Genomic DNA, 19,534 nt, shown 5'->3' on the forward strand with positions numbered 1-19,534 from the left:
GGCAGTTCAGTGTCTAAGTGGGTTACATAGCAAGTATGGGAAGAGGGACTGCCTCTGACATAATCTGATTGGCCTGCTCTTTGATCATCTCCCCCTGAGGGGGGAGCAGCCTTACCAGGCCACAGTAGAGGACAATGCAGCCACTTTTGATGTGAACTGACAGACTAAGATCAGAAAGGAGAGGAGAACCTCTCCTATCAGTGGACTTGGGGAGTGGCATGCATGCAGAAAGGGGAGGGAGGGAGGGATCGGGAGAGGAGGAGGGAGGGGCTTATGGGGGGATACAAAATGAATAAAGTGTAATTAATAAAATAAAAAAAATCTAAAAAAATAGTAAAAAAATGGCATTGGTTTTGACACTTCCTAAATTTTATTTTTTTTCACTACACTGTGTGTGTGTGTGTGTGTGTGTGCGTGTGTATAAGTACCTGCACATTGAATGTGTGAAGAGCAGAGAACAACTTACAAGAGTTTATTATTTTTTTTCCATGTTGGTCCCAGGGATCAAGTTGAGGTCATCATGCTTGCTGGAAACCTCTTACCCAATGAGCCATCTTAATGGTCCCAATCTTACAAATCTTAAAGATGTGGGAAGCTCTATGTAACAAAAGCTGGTGATATGCCTTAGCAGGTAAAGACAAGTGACTTAGTGACCTGAATTTGGGCCTGGTGACCTGAATTTGATACCCAGAGACAGTCGAAAGGTAGAAACAGGAAATTTACTCTACAAAGTTGTTCCCTACCTTGACACATGTGCTATGATTTACTTGTGTGCCATCACACACACACATATACATACACACCATACACATACACCACATAACCCATCAACCTTTATATACATAGGAAGTAGTTATTGATGAGTGCAAAAACGTTAGAGAGCTAGAATGTTAAATTCATGTGGTTTAAATATGTTTAAGGTGGTATTTTTTCACTTCCATTAAAGATAAATGATCTTAGTTGATTAAAGGTGAGACATAATAATTAAGACACTGATTATTTTTATTTGTCTATGTTGTTTTTGAGACAGGGTATTTCTTTTTTTTGTAATTTTATTTTTTTCTTATCAGTTACATTTTATTAATTCTGTATCCCAGCTGTATCCCGCTCCCTCATTCCCTCCCACTCCCACCCTCCCTCCCTCATGTCCACCCTGCCCCTTTCCAAGTCCACTGATGGGGGGGACCTCCTCCCCATTCGTCTGATCCTGTTTTATCAGGTATCTTCAGGACTGGCTGCAAAGTCCTCCTCTGTGGCCTAACAGGATTGCTTCTCCCTTGGGGGTGGGGAGGTCAAAGAACCAGCCATTGAGTTCCTGTTAGAAATAGTCCTTGTTCCCCTCACTATGGGAAACCAATTGGTTACTGAGCTACCACGGGCTACATCTGGGCAGAGGTTCTAGGTTATATCCATACATGGTCCTTGGTTGAATGTCAGTCTCAGAAAAGACCCTGTGCCCAGATATATTTGGTCCTTGTGGAGCTCCTATCCTTTCCCCATCAGACTAACTCCCTTTCTTTCTTATGATTCCCTGTACTCTGCCAAAGGTTTGGTCATGAGTCTTTGCTTTGAAAACACTGCTAGTTAGAGTCTTTCAGATGCGCTCAGTAGACCCCTGTCATACGTTCAATGCACATCCCATCTGTCTTTCTAACTGAGATTGATCATCTTACCCCATGTCCGCTCTCTTGATTATCTTTTTTAGGTGTATAGATTTCATTATGTTTATCATATCTTATAGGTCTATATAAGTGAGTATATCCCATGTTTGTCTTTCTCCTTCGAGACGGGGTATTTCTATACAGCACTGGCTTCTTAGAACTCACTATTTAAACAAGGCTGGCCTCAAACTCACAGAGAACTGCTTGCCTTTGGCTCAGGAATGCTAGGAGTAAAATTATGTATCACCATACCCAGAAAGACACTGCTAATTCTTTTTATAGATCTTTGTGTTATGTGTTGTAAGTCAGTTTCACTTTTTAAAAAAGGTCTTATTTTCCTTCCAATAAAATAAAGGCAATAAGAAACTTTAGGAAAAATTCCAGTACAAACTATTTGAAATAGTCTCTTTTCTGTATCAGTCATTTTAGTAGACGTTCTATCAGCTGTTTACAAATTTACTTTGAGCAGCACTAGAGGCTTGATATTTTTAATATTATTCAGCTAAGGTGGAGTGTGAGCTGTAAAAGCTGATATCTCTAACAATAAAAGATCATAATTAATAGTCCTTAACATTTCAGAAATACTGACTTCCTTTTGTACTGGAAATGACAGAGCAATATACTGTCGTACTGCATGTTGGTTGTGTATTGAAAGTCCCTTAGTACTGAGAGTTTTGTTTGTGTTGTGTTTTTCAAGAGAAGCCAGTGAGGAGGCTGCTGCTGACAGAAAAAAGAATTCAAGATGTCAAACTCGAGTACTGTAAAGTAGTTTCACAGTGTAACTTTTATTTTACTGCATGACATGGGACTCTTTATTACCTACAACTCATTATCCTTCTGGGAGTCCTGTTACACAGTTAGACAAGAAGTGTTTGTCAGTGTGAATTGCCATTCAAGTCTTCCCAGGAGGTGCTATTATAAAAACAAGGACCTCTGAAAACCACGAGCAAGCTTAAGTGGTTTTCCAAGGAAACATGCTCTTATTTTGCCTTCAAGCAGACAATAAATGTACGTTGTTGTGGAGTTATTACCTAACTAAAAGCTGCTCTTTACTTGGCAATATTGGCACTTTTGTCTGTAATTTGTTTCCCCGTGTTATACCTAAAAATGCACTGGGAAGTCTGACGTTTTGTTCTGCATGAAAAGTGGACCCATCTTTTCAAACAGCAGAAGACAATGAGTGTCATCTTATTTCACACATTTGCTCTGAGAGTCTCAATCATTCCCTACTGCTTTGTAGTATAGTTTTAATCAATGCTGCCTCTTTTCCCAGCACTAAAGTGCCCCAGCTTTGGTTGCAGCCAGAATTTTATATATTTGTTTTCAAGTAAATAACTTTTCCATAGTTTTCACACCCACCTTCCACTATCTCCAGTCTTTGCAAATGGAGCACGTTCATACTAACGGAGTAGGCTTTGTCTGGGAGCATGGAAAACCAATACCCTAGGAAGGGAAGTTTCCTGGGGCTGACACAGATAGATCTTTTAATCAGTTATTGCTGAGTGAAGGAACACAGACACTCCCACTCTTATACTTCTACTTAGGGCAGTCATTTCCTGGTGTGTTCCCATAGCTACTGCTGGATTCTAGTTTCATTTCTGTTGCTGTTGCATTATCAAAACAAAAAGCAACAGACTGAAGAAAAAAATTATTTGGTCTAAAATTCTGGTTTACTGTTCATAATTTCAGGGGAGTCAAGGCAGGAACCCAAGCAATTCAGGAATATCACACTCATAGTCAAGAGCAAAGAGAGAAAGAACGTATCCTGGCTCTTTGATTGCTTGCCTTCATCTAGCTATCTCATGTCTTATATAATTCAAGAATGTCTTATATAATTCAGGAGTGAGTATATATATATATATATATATATATATATATATATATATAGAGAGAGAGAGAGAGAGAGAGAGAGAGAGAGAGAGAGAATACAAGCTAGCATCTTTGTAAAAAAATATTACCATCATATTGGCATGTAAACAAGTCTGTGAGCTATTCTCTTGATTAATGCTTGATGTTGAAGGGTCCAGTCCACTGTGGATGGTGCCACCCTGGGGACTGGGACAGGTGATCCTGGGTTTTTTAAATCAAGCTGTGCAAGCCAGCAAGTGTTGTTCATCCATGGTATCTGCTTCAGTTCCTATCCTGACTTCCCCTTCTGATGGACTGTGAGCTTTAAGGTGAAAATAAACCTTTTCTTCCCAGGGTTGTTTTTGCCAGTGGTATCTTTAAAACAGCAACAGAAGAGAATGATACCTCAACCAAGGACAATGCACAGAGAAGACCTAAAACCCTAGCTCAGATGTAACCGGTAGACTAAGTCTCCAAGTGGGGTCCCTTGTAAGGGGAGCAGGGACTTTCTCTGGAATGAACTCAGTGGTAGGATCTCTGATCACCTCCCCCTGGGTGGGGTGCAGCCTTGCCAGGCCACAGAGGAAGATAATGCAACGAGCCCTGATAACACTTGATAGGCTAGTATGAAATAGTATGAAATAGAAGGGGAGGAGGACCTCCCCTATCAGTGGACTAGGGGAGGGGCATAGGAGGAGAGGGAGGGAGGGTGGGACTTGGAGGACATGAGGGAGGGGGCCACAGCTGGGATACAAATTTAATAAAGTGTAATGAATGATAATAATTAAAAAAAAATTTAAAGCAAAAAAAACCAGAAAGTGAACTAGAACAATAGCCAAAACAATTTCCCACAAACATGCCCACAGGCCAATCTAGATAATTCCTTGATTGAAATTCTTCCCAAGTTGACTCTAGATTGTATTTAATGGACAGTTAAAGCCAACTGTCACACTCTAGGCCTAGCAAAAGTTGCTCCCACTGAACTTGTTACACATTTTTAACTTTTTAGTTTCTCTTCCATATTCTTAGCAAATTCATTGGCATGAATTCATATTTTAAAATCCTCTGAGTGGGATCTAGAATAGATATTTCCTCACTCTTTGTTATTACTTCCCTATACACATAGTTTTGGTCATTCCTTGCTTCTTACCAATCTAACCATACTCTACTCAGTCCCTGTTATATTTTGCTGATACTGCTTTTTCAATTCATTTAGACCCAAATAACAAAGCTTACTTCCTTTTATGTATATGGAACACATATCCACCATCCATTCACCCATTGATATACACATGGGCTACTTAAAAGTTATTTTTAAATTTTATTTATTTTTTATTTTAATCACAGGTCATTCACTTGTATCCTAGCCATAGTCCCCTCCTTCTTTCCCTCCCAATCCCCCTCCCTCCCTCATCTCCTCCCTGCCCCCTTCTGAGTCCACTGATAAGGGAGGTCTTCCTCCCCTTCCATCTGATCCTAGCTTATCAGTTATCTTCAGGACTGGCTGCAATGTCCTTATCAGTGGCCTAGCAACCAAGCTGCTCCTCTCTCGGGGGGGAGGGGGGATGTGGGTGGGGGAGGGGAAGCTCAATAAGCCAGTCATTGAGTTCATGCCAGAAATAATTCCTTTCTCCCTACTTAAAAGTTTTAACTGTTATAGAAAGCATTGCAAAGAACATAGGAGTACAAATATCCATTTGATGTACTGATTTCATTTCTTTTGGCCATAAAACCAATAGAAGGATTGCTGGATTATACAATGTTCTTATTTTCATTTGTTTTTGTTTTGTTTTTTGAGACAGGGTTTCATTTCACAGCCTTGGCTGTTCTGGACCCCCTTTGTAGACCAGGCTGGCCTTGGACTCATATAGATACACTTGCCTCTGCCTCCCCTGAGTGCTGGGATTACAAGCACTTGCCACAGCACCTTGCTCTGTTTTTGATAATTTTGAGAAACATCTATGCTACTTTGTATGACAGCTGTATGAATTTGCATTCCTAATAACAATGTGCAATTATTTCCATTTCTGTACATCTCCTTTAAAAGTTGCATATGTCAACCCGCATGCAATCAGACTTGCTCTTCTCTGGGTCAAAAGCGGCTGACCCTGAGTGCAGTGCTTAGCCTCGCATCCTGAGCGTATCATTTTAGCTTTTTATGGTAGCCAACCATGCTTGGGGAGACTGTCCTGCTTCAATGGCTGTAAAGGCCTGAATGATCATGGCTGCATCACACTGTTGTGAGACTCTAATCTTGCATATATACCACAGGCAAACGAAGGAGACGAACACCAGAAGGCCTGCTAACGTTCCCATGCCCGCCCATTCCTTCAGATGATTCATGGCTGCAGCAATCCATGGTGATAATCCTGTGGCTAGTCCTGCGTCCACTCTGGTAGAATTTACTGTGATAATGTGGAAAAGGGTATCGGACGGGTCTGATGCTCTTTGGGTGGATGACACCTAAATGAACATCGGTACAAAGTCCCAATTTATTTCTAATATCAGAGATCAGACCTCTACTCTTGCCTGATGCGTCTAAAACAAAAAGGGGGAACTGTAGAGAGCTGCGGAATGCCGCGCCTTAAAGATGGAGCTGGTTTCCGCCTTCCACCTTCCCGATGGTGAGTGCTCTCTGTCACAAACAACTCCACATTTGGCTAAGGCTGAGGATCTGGCTTGCTTCCATGTATGTGGACCTATCTGCATTGCCCACGTGGCACACTGGGGTTGGCTACCCAGAGGCTATTTAAGCTGTGGGTTGGCTTTCCCCAGGGTCAGATGATTGTTCAAGGTTCCTGAATAAACTGCATTGAAAATAAAATAAAATAAAATAAAAAGTTGCATATGTCATCTTTGTAATAAGGGCTATTGCAACTGGTCTGAGGATGAACCCCTCATGTGAGTTAAATTTGTTCTTACCTAAAAATTGATGATTTTGAACACTACTGATAAACTGTTGACCATTTGCACTTGTTCTTTGGGGAACTTTGCCAGTTTAGCAAAGTTATAGGGTTTACTATTGAGTTGTGGTCCCTGTGTGTCTTGGTTACTTTACCTCTATAAGATGCAGATATTTTTATCCATCATCTAGGCTGTCTCCTTACTTTGTTGATTGTTTCCCTTGCTGTAGAGAGTCCTGATATTTTTGTGATCCCAAATTATTGGTTTTTCTTAGCTTTTGTTTCCTATAGTTTTGAGATCATATACATGCCCCCCCAATTGTCAACAAAATTAATTTCATGGAACTTTCCCTGTACAATTCACAAATTATTTTTAATTGTCTTACCATTTTAGGTTTTATGGCTAATTCTTCAATCCATTTTTTTTTAAATATGGTATATGATGCTTATATAGGATCAGCATTTCGTTTTACTCTTCTGGCTATAAACATACAAGCTATCCAACACTATTTGTGTAAGATATTGTCCTTTGTCCATGTTTGTTGTTGGTTGTTGTATTGCTGTAAAGAGACACCATGACTAAGGCAACTCTTATAAGAGAAAGCATTTAATTGGGGGCTGACTTACAGTTTCAGAGGGTCAGTCCATTATCATTATGGCAGGGAGCATGGCAACACATGGACAGACATGGTGCTGGAGAAATAATTGAGAACTACATCCTGATATGCAGAGGGAGAGAGAGGGAGACAGAGAGACAGAGACAGAGAGAGAGGGACAGAAAGAAAGAGAAAGAGATAGAGACAGAGAAAGCAGAGGAGAGAGACTGGGCCTGAAATGGGCTTTTGAAACTTCAAAGTTAGTGACACATACAACAAGGCCATACCTAATCCAAAAGGTCACACCTCCTAGTCCTATACAAATAGTGCCACTCCCTGGTGACTAAGTATTCAAATATATGAGCCTATGAGCTATTCTTTTTATTACTGTTATTATTATTCTTTCATACTTTACATCCTGACCACAGTTTCCCATCCCTCTACTCCTCACAGTCCCTCTCCAACCTGTCCTCTCCCCCAAATCCACTCCCTCCTCCCTTTCCTATAAAAAACAAAGCAAGTCTCCCAGGGATATCAACTGAACATGGCTTACCAAGTTACAATAAGACTAGGCACAAACGCTCATATCAAATCAGGACAAGACAATGCAGTAGGAGGAAAATGGTCCCAAGCTCACCCAAAAGTGCCAGAGACACCCCACTCCCATTTTTGGGAGCCCCACAAGAACACAAAGCTGTACAATCATAACAAAATGCAGAGGAACTAGCTCAGACCTGTACAGGGCCAATGTTTGTGGCTTCAGTCTCTGTGAAGCCGTAATAGCCATGCTTAGTTGATTCTGTAGGCCCTGTTCTCATGATATCCTGAAATCCTTTCCTACAATCTTTCCTTCTCCTCTTCTGTAGGATTCCCCTAGCTCCAACTATTGCTTGCCTGTAGGTCTCTGCATCTGCTCCTATCAGTTGCTGCACGAAGCCTCTCTGATGACAAGTGGGCTAGGCAACAGTTTATGAGTATAGCAGAATACATTAGGAATCATTTTGTTAACTTTTTGCCTCTTGTGTTTAATTCTATCTAGTTTAAGTCTCTGGGTTGTTCTGCCTCTGGTTTTTAGCAATCCAGGCAGTGTCTGTTGTGAACTTCCTCTAGTGGCATGGTCCTCCAGTTGGACCTCAATTACCTGCTGTAATTTCCTGAACAGAAATTGGTTGGATAATGAAAATGGTACTATGGGTATACCCCAATATTTATGTACAGACTTCAAGATGACCTCACACTTTAACTACATTTTGTACATTATTATATTATAAAAATCACTGTTTTTTTGTCAATAAATTTGGGACATCTGAAAAGACAGAAATGAAATTGATAAAATATTTCTATCAGGCTTCCCTGTAGTGGTGTGTATGTGGTGCATTTTCTTGAAAAAATGATTGATGTGGGTGGGGAGCACATGGGGAACAGTTTCACCCCTAGACAGTCCTGGTTGTGTAAGAAGTTGAGCAAGCAATGAGGAGCAAGCCAATAAGTAACAGTTTTCCATGAACTCTGCTTCACTTCCTTTCTCTAGTTTCTTGCTTTGAGTTGTTGCACTGATTTCCCTTCATGATGTACTGTAAGCTTTAAGATGAAATAAACCCTTTCCTCCCAAAGTTGCTTTTGGTCATGGGATTTGTCACAAAAATAGAAACCAAATTAAGACATCATAAGACCTCACTATTATTGTGTTGTACTTTTACAATTCTTGGTTTGTGTTTATAAAAAATCAATAGTATATTTTCCCTTTAGCTTAAAGTCTACAAAATATTGATATATCCCAATACTGCATGATTTGGATCTGTACTTCTTTGAATTTGGAAGTGATAGTTGCATGTATCACTTTTTCTACAACATATTTTTAAACTCAAATATTTCACTCAATAGCAAATAGAGCTGCTTGGATTAACTATGGCAGTATATTAGGTGAATAGAAAACTTCCAAACTTTAAACAAAAATCTGTGATTGATGTCTCTCATATTCTGTATATTGAAGGAGCTCATCAAGGTAGTTCTCAGTCAAAATGTCATAGGGTTGGAGCCAGATGGTTGACTAAAACTGACATCACCTGAAGATATGTCTGGATTGGATGTTTAGGTTAGCTTATTTCCGTTTTCCACACTTGATGCTGGGTGATATAGCTAGGCCTACAAACTAGATCACTTAAATATGCCTTCAACATGTATATTGAAACTCTCACAGCCTGGGCTCTAAGAGAGAGAATTTTGTGAATATCTATCATGAAAAAGGAAATAGACACTGTAAACTTTTAGACATGGCCCCAGAAACAAAAGTACATTGCCACTTCTGTCATGTTCCAATAAACAAAGTAATACAACAACTGCTAAGTCCCAGAGAAGACAAAAAGCACCCTCTCGTTGATCATAGTATCAGAGAAGTAGAGATTATTGTAGTCAACTATAATGTCTACTAGAAATTTTCAATTATGAAGTATAAGCTACAATTATTGAAATTTGGGGTTTTGGCAAAGCTGGGGATCAAATCCAGTGTAGGCTAGGCATAATATCTACAAGTAGGTCCTACCCTTAGCCCTACTGAAAATTTTAGAAAAATTAGAAAAGACTTTGCAGCATACTTTATTTAAAAAATAATTAACCCCCTAACAACGGGAAAAGAAACACTTTGTTGGTGGTATTGTTCTTACATCAGCCAGGGGCAAAACAGATAGCACGCCTTTGTTCATCCTAGCTTGATGCCTGGCTTCTTGGTCAAACCTGTTTCATGCCTAGGACACAAAAATCAAATCAAATTCAGCCAGCACAGCGCAGGAGGAGGAAGACAGACAGAGACTTGCATTCTGCCATGCCATGTGGTGCAGGCAGGGAAAGACATCCACAAACCTTCCCTCCATCCCGTAGCATGGGCCATAGACACACATAGCCCTGCCTACCACCACTTAGCACAGCCAGGGAAGAGAGAAACAGAAACCTGTGTACCACCATGCCGGTCACATACCTGCTCAGTACATCTGCTTCCTGCCACACCATGCAGCTTCCAGAGGCCCACCAGCTACATGGCCAGCCTGCATCAGGAGCCACCATAATGTAGAAGTATGTAGTGGTCAGATGAGAGAGAAAGAGAAGTGGAGCAGCTTGAGCATTATGGAGAGATGGAACTAGAGACTCAAGGATAGAAAGGAGTAGCCTGTTGTGAGTGCCCAGCCCTGCCACTTGGGGCCATGTTGAAGTCCTAGATTGAGCAGCCACTGAGGCCCATGTCTGGCTCCATAGCTGCTCAGCAGCAGACAGTGGTCAGTGTTGGTATCAGTGGCTTATATTACCAATAGAGAACATGGGAATACCCTGGTCTGGGCAGCTACTGACACTACGTGAATGTCCAGGGGCAGTGCAGAGCTGGCCCAGCTCCTCACTGGCTGCAACACTCTGGAGAGCTGGTTCCATCTCTGACTGGCAGCCCCACTTGGAAGGTGGGCCCTGCCTTGCCCAGGCGACACAGTAGGCTGGTCCTAATCGAGAGGGCACAGGTGAGCCAAGCTGGAGGGCCAGAGCAAGAGAGAGCTGGCCCCACCACTCATCTGCCGTGAGGTAAGATGAGTGCTGGGGTGATGCCCTCTCTTCTCTCTCCTTGGTGAGAGGTAATCAGGAGAGTTGGCCCCAAAGGCATGGGGAAGGGAGAACTAGCCCTGTTCCCTCACTAGCTGTAGGGAAAGGAGGATTTCACCAGGTAGAGTGAGCTCTGAACTTTGCCTGGACAACAGAGTGGAGCTGGCACTGATAGCAAAGGCATGAGTGAGACAGCTGCGAAGGTGAGAAGAGGAGAGTTGGCCCAGCCTCTTTCAGGTGGCAGCTCTTGGGAAAGTGGTCCCAGTGCCTTGACTGGGCAGCACAATTGGAGCTGTCTTTGGAGGTGTGGGTACAGGTAAACAAGCCCAGAGAGCAGGAGAGCAGGAAAGCTGCCCCTACCCTCTGCCTACGGTGGCAGTGGGTAGCCTCGCTGAAGTAGTGCTAGAGAACTCACCCTGGTGGTGCAGATTAAAGAGATCCTTCAGACTGATCAGGTCTGCTACCATCCAGGGCTTTAAGTTGGCCCACCCCAAAATCTATATCATCTGCAAATGGTTGTAGTGTATGAAAGGGCCAGGCCTGCTGGTCCAAAGCTGCAAGGTCTCTGTGACACAGGTTAACAACGGGGTAAATGGGAGGAGTCCCGATAAGGATCCAACATTGATAAAGTGTCACAGAAGCTACAGGCCTCATACCAGATCAATGGCTCATTGCAATGAACATTCGCAAGTGAAGATGTGCGGTCAGAGGGATTTACTGTGGGACATACTATGACATACTCATACATGGTGAGACGTTTGTTTTGTTTTCTTTGTGTGCTTGTGCATTTTTAATGGGTGGGGGAGTTTATAGTGGTGAAGGGTAGATATGATGAGGAGATGGGGATATAAGTGGGACTGGGATACATGATGTGAAAATTAAAAAAAAAGAATTAATAAAAAGTTTTAAAAAGTAATGAAATTGGTATTACATGGTTTATTTTACTATATAATATTTTTTGCTTTTGGTAAGAAGGTTAAATAAAATGCTTTGTGCTCTTATAGCAGAAATAAAACTCAAGCAAATCTCTCCTGTGTGAATGTATGTATGTATGTACGTATGTATGTATGTGTCTGTGTGAGAGTGTTGAGCTTTCAACAGTCTCTGGACCTACTATATTCATATATGGCTTTTGGGTATCGTCTATCTGCCTCTCTGAGGAGCATTATTCTCTGCTCTTGACCCAGTGTGCAGGAGTCAAGTCTTATCTGAAATATCTGAGGAAATACAGATTCCCTCTGCTCCAAATAGAAGAGAAATCATGAACTGTCTTTCTGAATATGCTGTATTCATTTAACAAAGTTATATGCAGTATTTAAACTTCCTTTTTATTTATCTTCCCTTGGATAGGTGGAGCTGGCTCCTGATATTAGCCTTCAATACAAAGGAGAGCTAACAGTTGTTTTACGTTACATTCCTCCAGAGGAGAGCCCTATATTCCCAGTAGAACAACTTCAAGGTAAGGTAAAAAATTAATAGCTTTGATCAGTGATATTCTATTTCTGCAACTGTATAAGTAGAGTTCAGGGTTATTTTTCCAGTAAACAATGAAATAGGGCCAGAGGTAACTGTCTCAACTGGGAGTTGAGAAGTACACACTGTAATGTATGTGGAGAAAAGGAGTACTTGAACCAACCTCAATGGAGATATTCATTACCCATCAGTTCAAAAGATACAGAATCTTTCCCAATATAGGAGAGTTCTGTTATGGAGAAGGGATTTCTAGGAAGATGCTCTATGGACTCATTCACAGCTTCCACGGGAGTCTAAAGAAAAATATATATATATCTGGCATAAAACACAGAAAACAAAGGGAAAATCCAGATAAAATCAATTTGTGATTTTTTTTCTTTCCTCCTTTCATCAACTTCTTAAGCAGCTTCCTTTATCTTCCCATTCATGGTCACTTTCTTTTCTATTTTTATTTTTATTTTTTTTCATGGTCACTTTCTTTAATGTCTCCCTGTGAAAGTAAGTCATCTCTGGGATTGAATTTTCTCACTCCAAAGAATGTTTTCTGTAGTTCTTTGTGTATAGTTGAGGTCTTGTGGTCTTTACCCCATCCACTTAGCCAGCTCTGAAAACAGACAAGTAATGCTATTCAGACTGCTCAGGTTATAGTTAGTAATATATGTATATTTATATACACATATGTATGTAATAACAGTCAATGAAAAGAGAGACCATGAATTTGAAAGAGAGTAAGGATGGATATATAGGAGAGTTTTGAGGGAAGATAGGGAAGGGGAAATTATATATTTATAAACTTAGAAATAATAAATTAAAGATAACGTTGTGGAGATTAAATTGGTTCATACGGAACTTCAAAGAATATTAAATAAAGGTGGCAGTGATGTAATAGTTATTGCTCGTGTTTAACCTATTACTTCAGAATAACTATGGGACATGAAAAAAGGTTTCTCACAACTACAAAATGTAAATGAATCTTGTCTGTACCCTCTAGAGCTGACCCTGCCTGAAGCTGACATTTTTTTTAAATTTTTCATCAATTACACTTTATTCATTCTGCATCCCCCCATAAGCCCCTTCCTCCTCCCCTCCCAACCTCACCCTCCTTCCTCCCTCTGCATGCATGCCACTCCCCAAGATCACTGATAGGGGAGGGTCTCCTCTCCTTTCTGATCTTAGTCTATCAGTTCACATCAAAAGTGACTGCATTTTTCTCTACTATGGCCTGGTAAGGCTGCTCCCACATGGTATATACTCACTCATATAGACATACAACATAGGACAAACCTACTATAACCTGTGCATCTAAAGAAACTAAGCAAGAGAGAGGACCCTAACTAAAATGTCCAATCCCCATCCGGAAAGGCAAAGAGGAGGGACATCAGAAGAAGAAGAAAACAGGAAACAACCTAGGAACCTACCACAGAGGGCCTCTGAAAGCCTCTGCCCTACAGACTATCAATGCAGATGCTGAGCCTGATGGTCAACTGTTGGGCAGAGTGAAGGGAATTTTATGTAAGAACTGGGAAATAGTAAGAGCTGGAGAGGACAAGGTCTCCACAAGGAGAGCAACAAACCAGAAAATTTGAACACAGGGAACTTCCCAGAGACTCATACTCCAACCAAGGACTATTCATAGAGATAACCCAGAACCCCTGCACAGATGTAGCCTAGGGCAGTTCAGAGTCCAATTGGGTTACATAGTAATGTGAAGAGGGACTGCCTCTGACGTAATCTGATTGGCCTGACTATTTTTTTAAAAAGAGTTATAGAATATTCTTTTTTAGAAGTCAGTTTTCTATATCAAAGTCATAGAAATTTCTTTCTTGCATTTGGCTCTTTCTCAGTAAGAAGAGAATGGTGGTCCAGGAAGGATCTTTTCCATTCTGTTTCTTTAGAAGCTTTCCAGGGTCATGGCTAAAGATTTTTAAAAAGAAACTAAATAAAAATTAGGGAGAAAATGAAGTTATGAGGGAAATGTGTTATGAGAAGTGCTCGAAAGAGAGAAAGAGTAGGGGTAGATATGACCAAGAAATATTGTATACTTATATGAAATTTTCAAAGACCAAAAATTTAAATATATTGCTTTTACTTTTCAATATAGACATAAAATGAAATACCTATGCATAAGAAGTCTATTTGAATAGAAATATTTATATTTATTCATACTGTATGTGTTATGTATATATGCGACAAAAATCTTGATTGTCAGAAAATATAGTAATTATTTGTAAATGTTTTTGTAAATTGTGAAGTGGAGAAAATAATTATTTGTATATGTTTTTGTAAATTGTGAAGTGGAATCTCTGATCTCCTCCACCTCCTTTCTGATGGTTCATGTAGGAAAAAAGACCTTTAGGAAGGGAAAGAAGAAGGAGTCTTCTGCCATTTCTGGGGGACTACTTGAAGTGTTCATCAAAGAAGCAAAGAATCTGACAGCAGTAAAGTCAGGAGGCACTTCCGACAGCTTCGTGAAAGGGTAATTTTGTGTTAGCTCATCTCAGATGACACTTAACAGGCACTGAACGGTACTATGATCCACTAGACTTTGGTAGCTGTGAGAAGCCCATGTTCTGCTTATGGAATGTCCTTTGAAAGAGCTACTCTTTCTCTGACTTCTTAAAGCAATCTGAGTATGGAGGGGAGTTTGTGTGCTATCTTTCACTGTGCTTCCAGCATCTTTCTATAGGCCCTATCATTCTCACCCTGAAAGTTGGAAGACTTTCCCAGGGGATTCACTTCTAAAAAGAGAAGAACATATGAATTTCTGCATATAATCTACTTCTATTTTTGCTTTGTGTTCATTTAGTACAACAAACAAAATATTAAATAGTATATGTATATGTGTGTGTGTGTGTGTGTGTGTGCGTTACCATGTGGAACAACTACTGTCCTTTAAATCAATATTCTTGCTCATTTTAGGCAGTCTAAATAGCCAATATCTCTCATTTCTGACTATTGGATATTTATTTTCATGCAATTAGAGGAAATTGGGTTAAAAGGATATTTTGCCATTAATTCAAGCAAACCCCCAAATGTATATAACTGAACATTAGCTGCTGCACTGTGAAAAATAAATTAGATATGATAGCTGACCTCATGAAGAACCATGAGAGGTATGAAGTAAAGCAAATTTCCATGATTCCAAGCCATGGCATGGGTCTTTGAGGCAAAGAAGTTGCCTCTTTGAAAAGTGATCCAGGCCTGATGACAGTGCCTGAAGTCCCAATACTGGGGAGACTGAGTCAGGAGGATTATATGTTTGTGTCCATTTTGGACTACATGTAATGAGTAACAGGGCAGGGTAGATCACAGAGTAAGAGCCTGTGTGAAGGTGAATTTTCCCACAAGGAAATAAGTCATACTTTATTTTCATATGTTTTAAGTTTGGTAAGTCCTGTATTAAAGAGAATATGATGACTAGGGTTTCCCCATTGGTAAATTGGGTTTTTTAGCATAAAAGAAACACTTTCTTTCTATCATTCTGTTGGACTTTGCCTCAGGAATCCCAGCACCCAGTTTAGGACTTTGCTTCTTACTGTCTTATATGGAAAAAACATTGTTCCTGGCGTATGGCCATATTATGGCCTTCCAGGAATGACTTAATATTGTCTGGAACATTTTTCACACTCTCTTACTGAGAATTTATGAACCACAAATAATAAAGAAGAGTATTTCATTCTAATTTTTAAACTAACTTTCCAGCAAATTCTTTTATTGATACTTACATATTCAGTAATTTAAAAATTATCCAAAGAGTTGGAGAGATTGGCTGCTCTTTTTAATTTATTCTTTATTAATTACACTTTATTCACTTTGTATCCCCCCTGTGGTTCCCTCCTTCCTCCCGTCCCAATCCCTCCTTTCCTCCTCCCTCTGCACGCATGCCCCTTCCCAAGTCCACTGATAGAGGCAGTCTTCTTTTCCTTCCTTCTGATCCTAGTCAATTAGGTCTCATCAGGAGTGGCTGCATTGTCTTCTTCTATGGCCTGGAAAGGCTGCTCCCCCGCTCAGGGAGGAGGCCAGAGATTGGCTGCTCATGCAGAGGATCCAAGTTCAGCTCCCAAAACCCACACAACAGCTTACAAGCACCCATAACTACATTCTCAAGATCTAATACCCTCTCTGGTCTCCATAACCACTGCTTGCACATTGATACATAAACATACATGCAGGGAAACACCCATATACATGAAAATAAATTAAAAAACTTGAATAAATAAATAAATAGCCTTAAGAATGAACTAAGATGTATTTTCAAAGATCCAGAGAGCAAGCAAAAACAGATGCATAGGTAATATTATAAAGTATATAAATTACATAATTACATATGCTCTGCTTGTGAACTGATATATTTGTGGCTTAAGAAAGACATCAGGGCCCACAAGATGGCTCAGCAAGTAAATGGAAATGGACTTGCCACCAAGCCTAATGTACCAATTTTGATAACTGGAACCCACTTGGTAAAAAATAAGGAATTTTGTAGGTTGTCTTCTGACCTCCACATACATGCCACAGTATACACACACACACACACACACACACACACACACACTACACAGAATTAAAAATAAATATTAAAAAAATTAAAGAAAGCTATTTTCTTATACATGTAAACAATGACTGAAGGTAATTTATCTAGGGTAGATATGGAAGCATCCAGATTATCAAGGACAAAGGTGTTTTTCTATATCATTATGGTATCTTCTCCCATGGACCATGGTAGCTAGCTATGCAGAGTTCAGCTATCCTATGCAAAACCCAGCTGGTAGGAACCTTCCCATAACTTTTCATAGAGATATTTATTTTATTCCATTGGACAGAACCTAGTTATTTGGCTATATGAGTTGCAAGAGAGCTTTGAGGAATACAGCGTGATCAAATTTAGAACCAGGGGATTTTAAGATGGAAATAGAAAAAAATAAAATAAAATGGAAGATGGTAATAAAAAAATTGAGGATTTTAAAAAAGAAGAAAATAGAAGAATAAGTACAAAATGGAGACTGGGAGATAATAATGTTTTCTGTTTAATTTATTAATTTTTTCTCTTTGGTGGTAGTGCTGGGATTAAACCCATGGTCTTGTTGGGTAAGCACTCTGTCATTGTCCCACTTACTAGTGCTGACCAACATAGGAAATGAAATATCACATGACCCAATTATCTTCTTTATTCCCTGGCCATTTCCTGTGTTTTCATAATTATCTCATATATTGATTCCATAAATACATTCATTTTCTTCCCTAAATCATGTTTCTTAAAGGCATAAAGCTGTTTGTGATTTAGTTTGAACACAATAGAGGGGACCTAGGGTGTAGGCAGTCTACTTAAGAAGAGTTTGTTGGAAATATCCAAGAAAGAATGTAGACCAGGAAGCCAAAGAGAGAGGTAAATAGATTAAAAGACTATTACTATAAGCCACTAGAACTCATTTTCACTGGGGAAGCAACAAGACCTCCACATAATGTTTCTTAGGAGTATCCCTTAAAGAACTGAGGAACTCATCAACCCTTAGGCAAACCCATTGATTGACAATTGCCCTTCAAGCATCCAGTCCTCAGTAACTTCTAGGTGCTCCTTCTAGGTGGACCCTGATTCTGGCTGCTCACTGCTCGATTTGCCATGCTATGTACAGTTCCACCTATCTGTTACCACAGCATAGAGTATTTTATTTTACTTTTGTGTTTTCAATACTGGAGGCAAATTCACACAGAACCAGATAACCTGTGACACACAGAATTTGAGATTGGAAGCTGAAAAGTATCCACCCTGACTGCAAACCAGCTCATAGATGACCCAAAGACACAAAATGATGCTTTCAAAAGTGGCTACTGATGGGGGTCTTTTCTTTACTGTATGGAGAACCAAATATATGGAAGGGTTTGGAAAGAAATTATGTTCAGAAACAGAGAGAGGACATTTTACTATTGTGGCACTAGTCATCTCTCCAAATGAATATTATTTAAGCTTATGAAAATCAAGGAGAAAACATCAAGTATACATATTACATTTACACACAGTTCCACAGAATTGTTGGAAATTCAAATGACAACTTAAAGACAGCAATTTTTTTCTGCTTACTTTCCCACTATTGTGATTGTTTCCTTCTACAGCTACCTGCTTCCTGATGATAACAAAGCCACCAAGCACAAAACTGCTGTTGTAAAAAAGAGTGTTAATCCTCAATGGAATCATACATTTATATTCAGTGGCCTGTATCCTCGAGATATAAAGAATGTTTGCCTAGAACTCACTGTCTGGGACAAGGAGGCCTTTTCCAGCAACATCTTTCTGGGAGGTGTCCGTTTAAATTCTGGAAGTGGTAAGGAACTGGGAGAACTGGAGCTGTTCTGTGACTGGGAATGCACAATAGTAGGGTTACCACAGGTGTGATGTGTGGTAGACTTTTTATGTAGTTTGAGCTACAACTAACTCCTGGAGTAAACACAGATGCCTCATTCTTTTAGAGGAAAAATGTTAAAATATGTGTTTCTATGGTAACTTTGTGTCCTTAGGCTTGAAGTTGAGGAACTGTTCTATTTACATTTGGTCCTTTCATAGAAAAAGATCTTATATACTTTCATGTAAGTGAATTTCAAGTACTTCTTTCAGTGTTATTTCAGATTTTTCTCAGGTAAAGATCTTCAAGACAGCACAGACTTTGGTTTTTGTTGTTTTTTTCACTCATTAATCATACCTTTTATTTGCTTTTTATTTATTTGAAAAAATATGTTATTTCATAATATAAGGTTTCCCACAATATTGCTGACATTTCTAGAAAAATCTAATTCTGCTTTAAAACTGTTGTCAAATAAAACACGTATTTAAGGAGTTGATAGTTCTATTAGGCTCCCATCCCTCAAGCCCACAGGTTCATAAACTAAAATCCATGGACAGAATACAAAGTATCTAGGAACTTGATACCAACCTAATCACATGGGTTTTATTTTATACTTTTCTTTTTTTCCCTCCCCTTAAGACCTTTTTATCCCTTCTCACAGTTCAATTCCAAAGGCCTAAAAAGCAAATTGTAATGTTTAATCACAGCAATGACCTCACTTCTCTGTTACCATTTTTTTTTGTACTAATTACTTTCACTTGACTGTGACCAAAAAAGTGATGGATACAGCAGAAAGGAGTAGAGGTTTATTTTCATCATGCCTCAGATTTCCAGGCCATCATCGTGAGAAAAGTTAGGAGTTAAGGTCTGGCTGGTAAAGTAAATCATTATGGATGAGCTACAAGTTGTAGCTTGGACCCTGGTTCTGGCTGCTCACTGCTCGATTTGCCATGCTATGTACAGCTCCACCTATCTGCTATCACAGCATAGACTACTGTATTTTATTTTTGTGTTTTCGATACAGGGTTTCTCGATGTAGCATTGGCTGTCCTGGACTTGCCTTGTAGACCAGGCTTGCCTTGAACTCACAGAGATCCTCCTGTCTTTGCATCCTTGAGTTCTGGAATTACAGGTGT

The 19,534-nt window shown here is 39.8% G+C and overlaps 1 protein-coding gene and 1 non-coding gene across 2 annotated transcripts in view; both read left to right on the plus strand.

Annotated features, from left to right (window-relative positions):
* Nucleotides 1-19,534, plus strand: part of Sytl5 (synaptotagmin like 5) — a 329,523-nt gene that overhangs the window by 300,760 nt on the left and 9,229 nt on the right. Inside the window, exons 17-19 of the mRNA XM_060374394.1 lie at nucleotides 11,941-12,049; nucleotides 14,404-14,539; nucleotides 18,172-18,380. Of these exons, the coding sequence (XP_060230377.1) occupies nucleotides 11,941-12,049; nucleotides 14,404-14,539; nucleotides 18,172-18,380 (454 nt within the window). The remainder of the gene's footprint in view (nucleotides 1-11,940; nucleotides 12,050-14,403; nucleotides 14,540-18,171; nucleotides 18,381-19,534) is intronic.
* On the plus strand, nucleotides 9,622-9,765 carry LOC132650217 (small nucleolar RNA SNORA48). Its single transcript, XR_009588600.1, has one exon. It is a non-coding gene; the product is annotated as a small nucleolar RNA SNORA48 (small nucleolar RNA).

This window comes from Meriones unguiculatus, chromosome X, assembly GCF_030254825.1.
Source record: "Meriones unguiculatus strain TT.TT164.6M chromosome X, Bangor_MerUng_6.1, whole genome shotgun sequence".
NCBI classification, from domain to species: Eukaryota; Metazoa; Chordata; class Mammalia; order Rodentia; family Muridae; genus Meriones; species Meriones unguiculatus.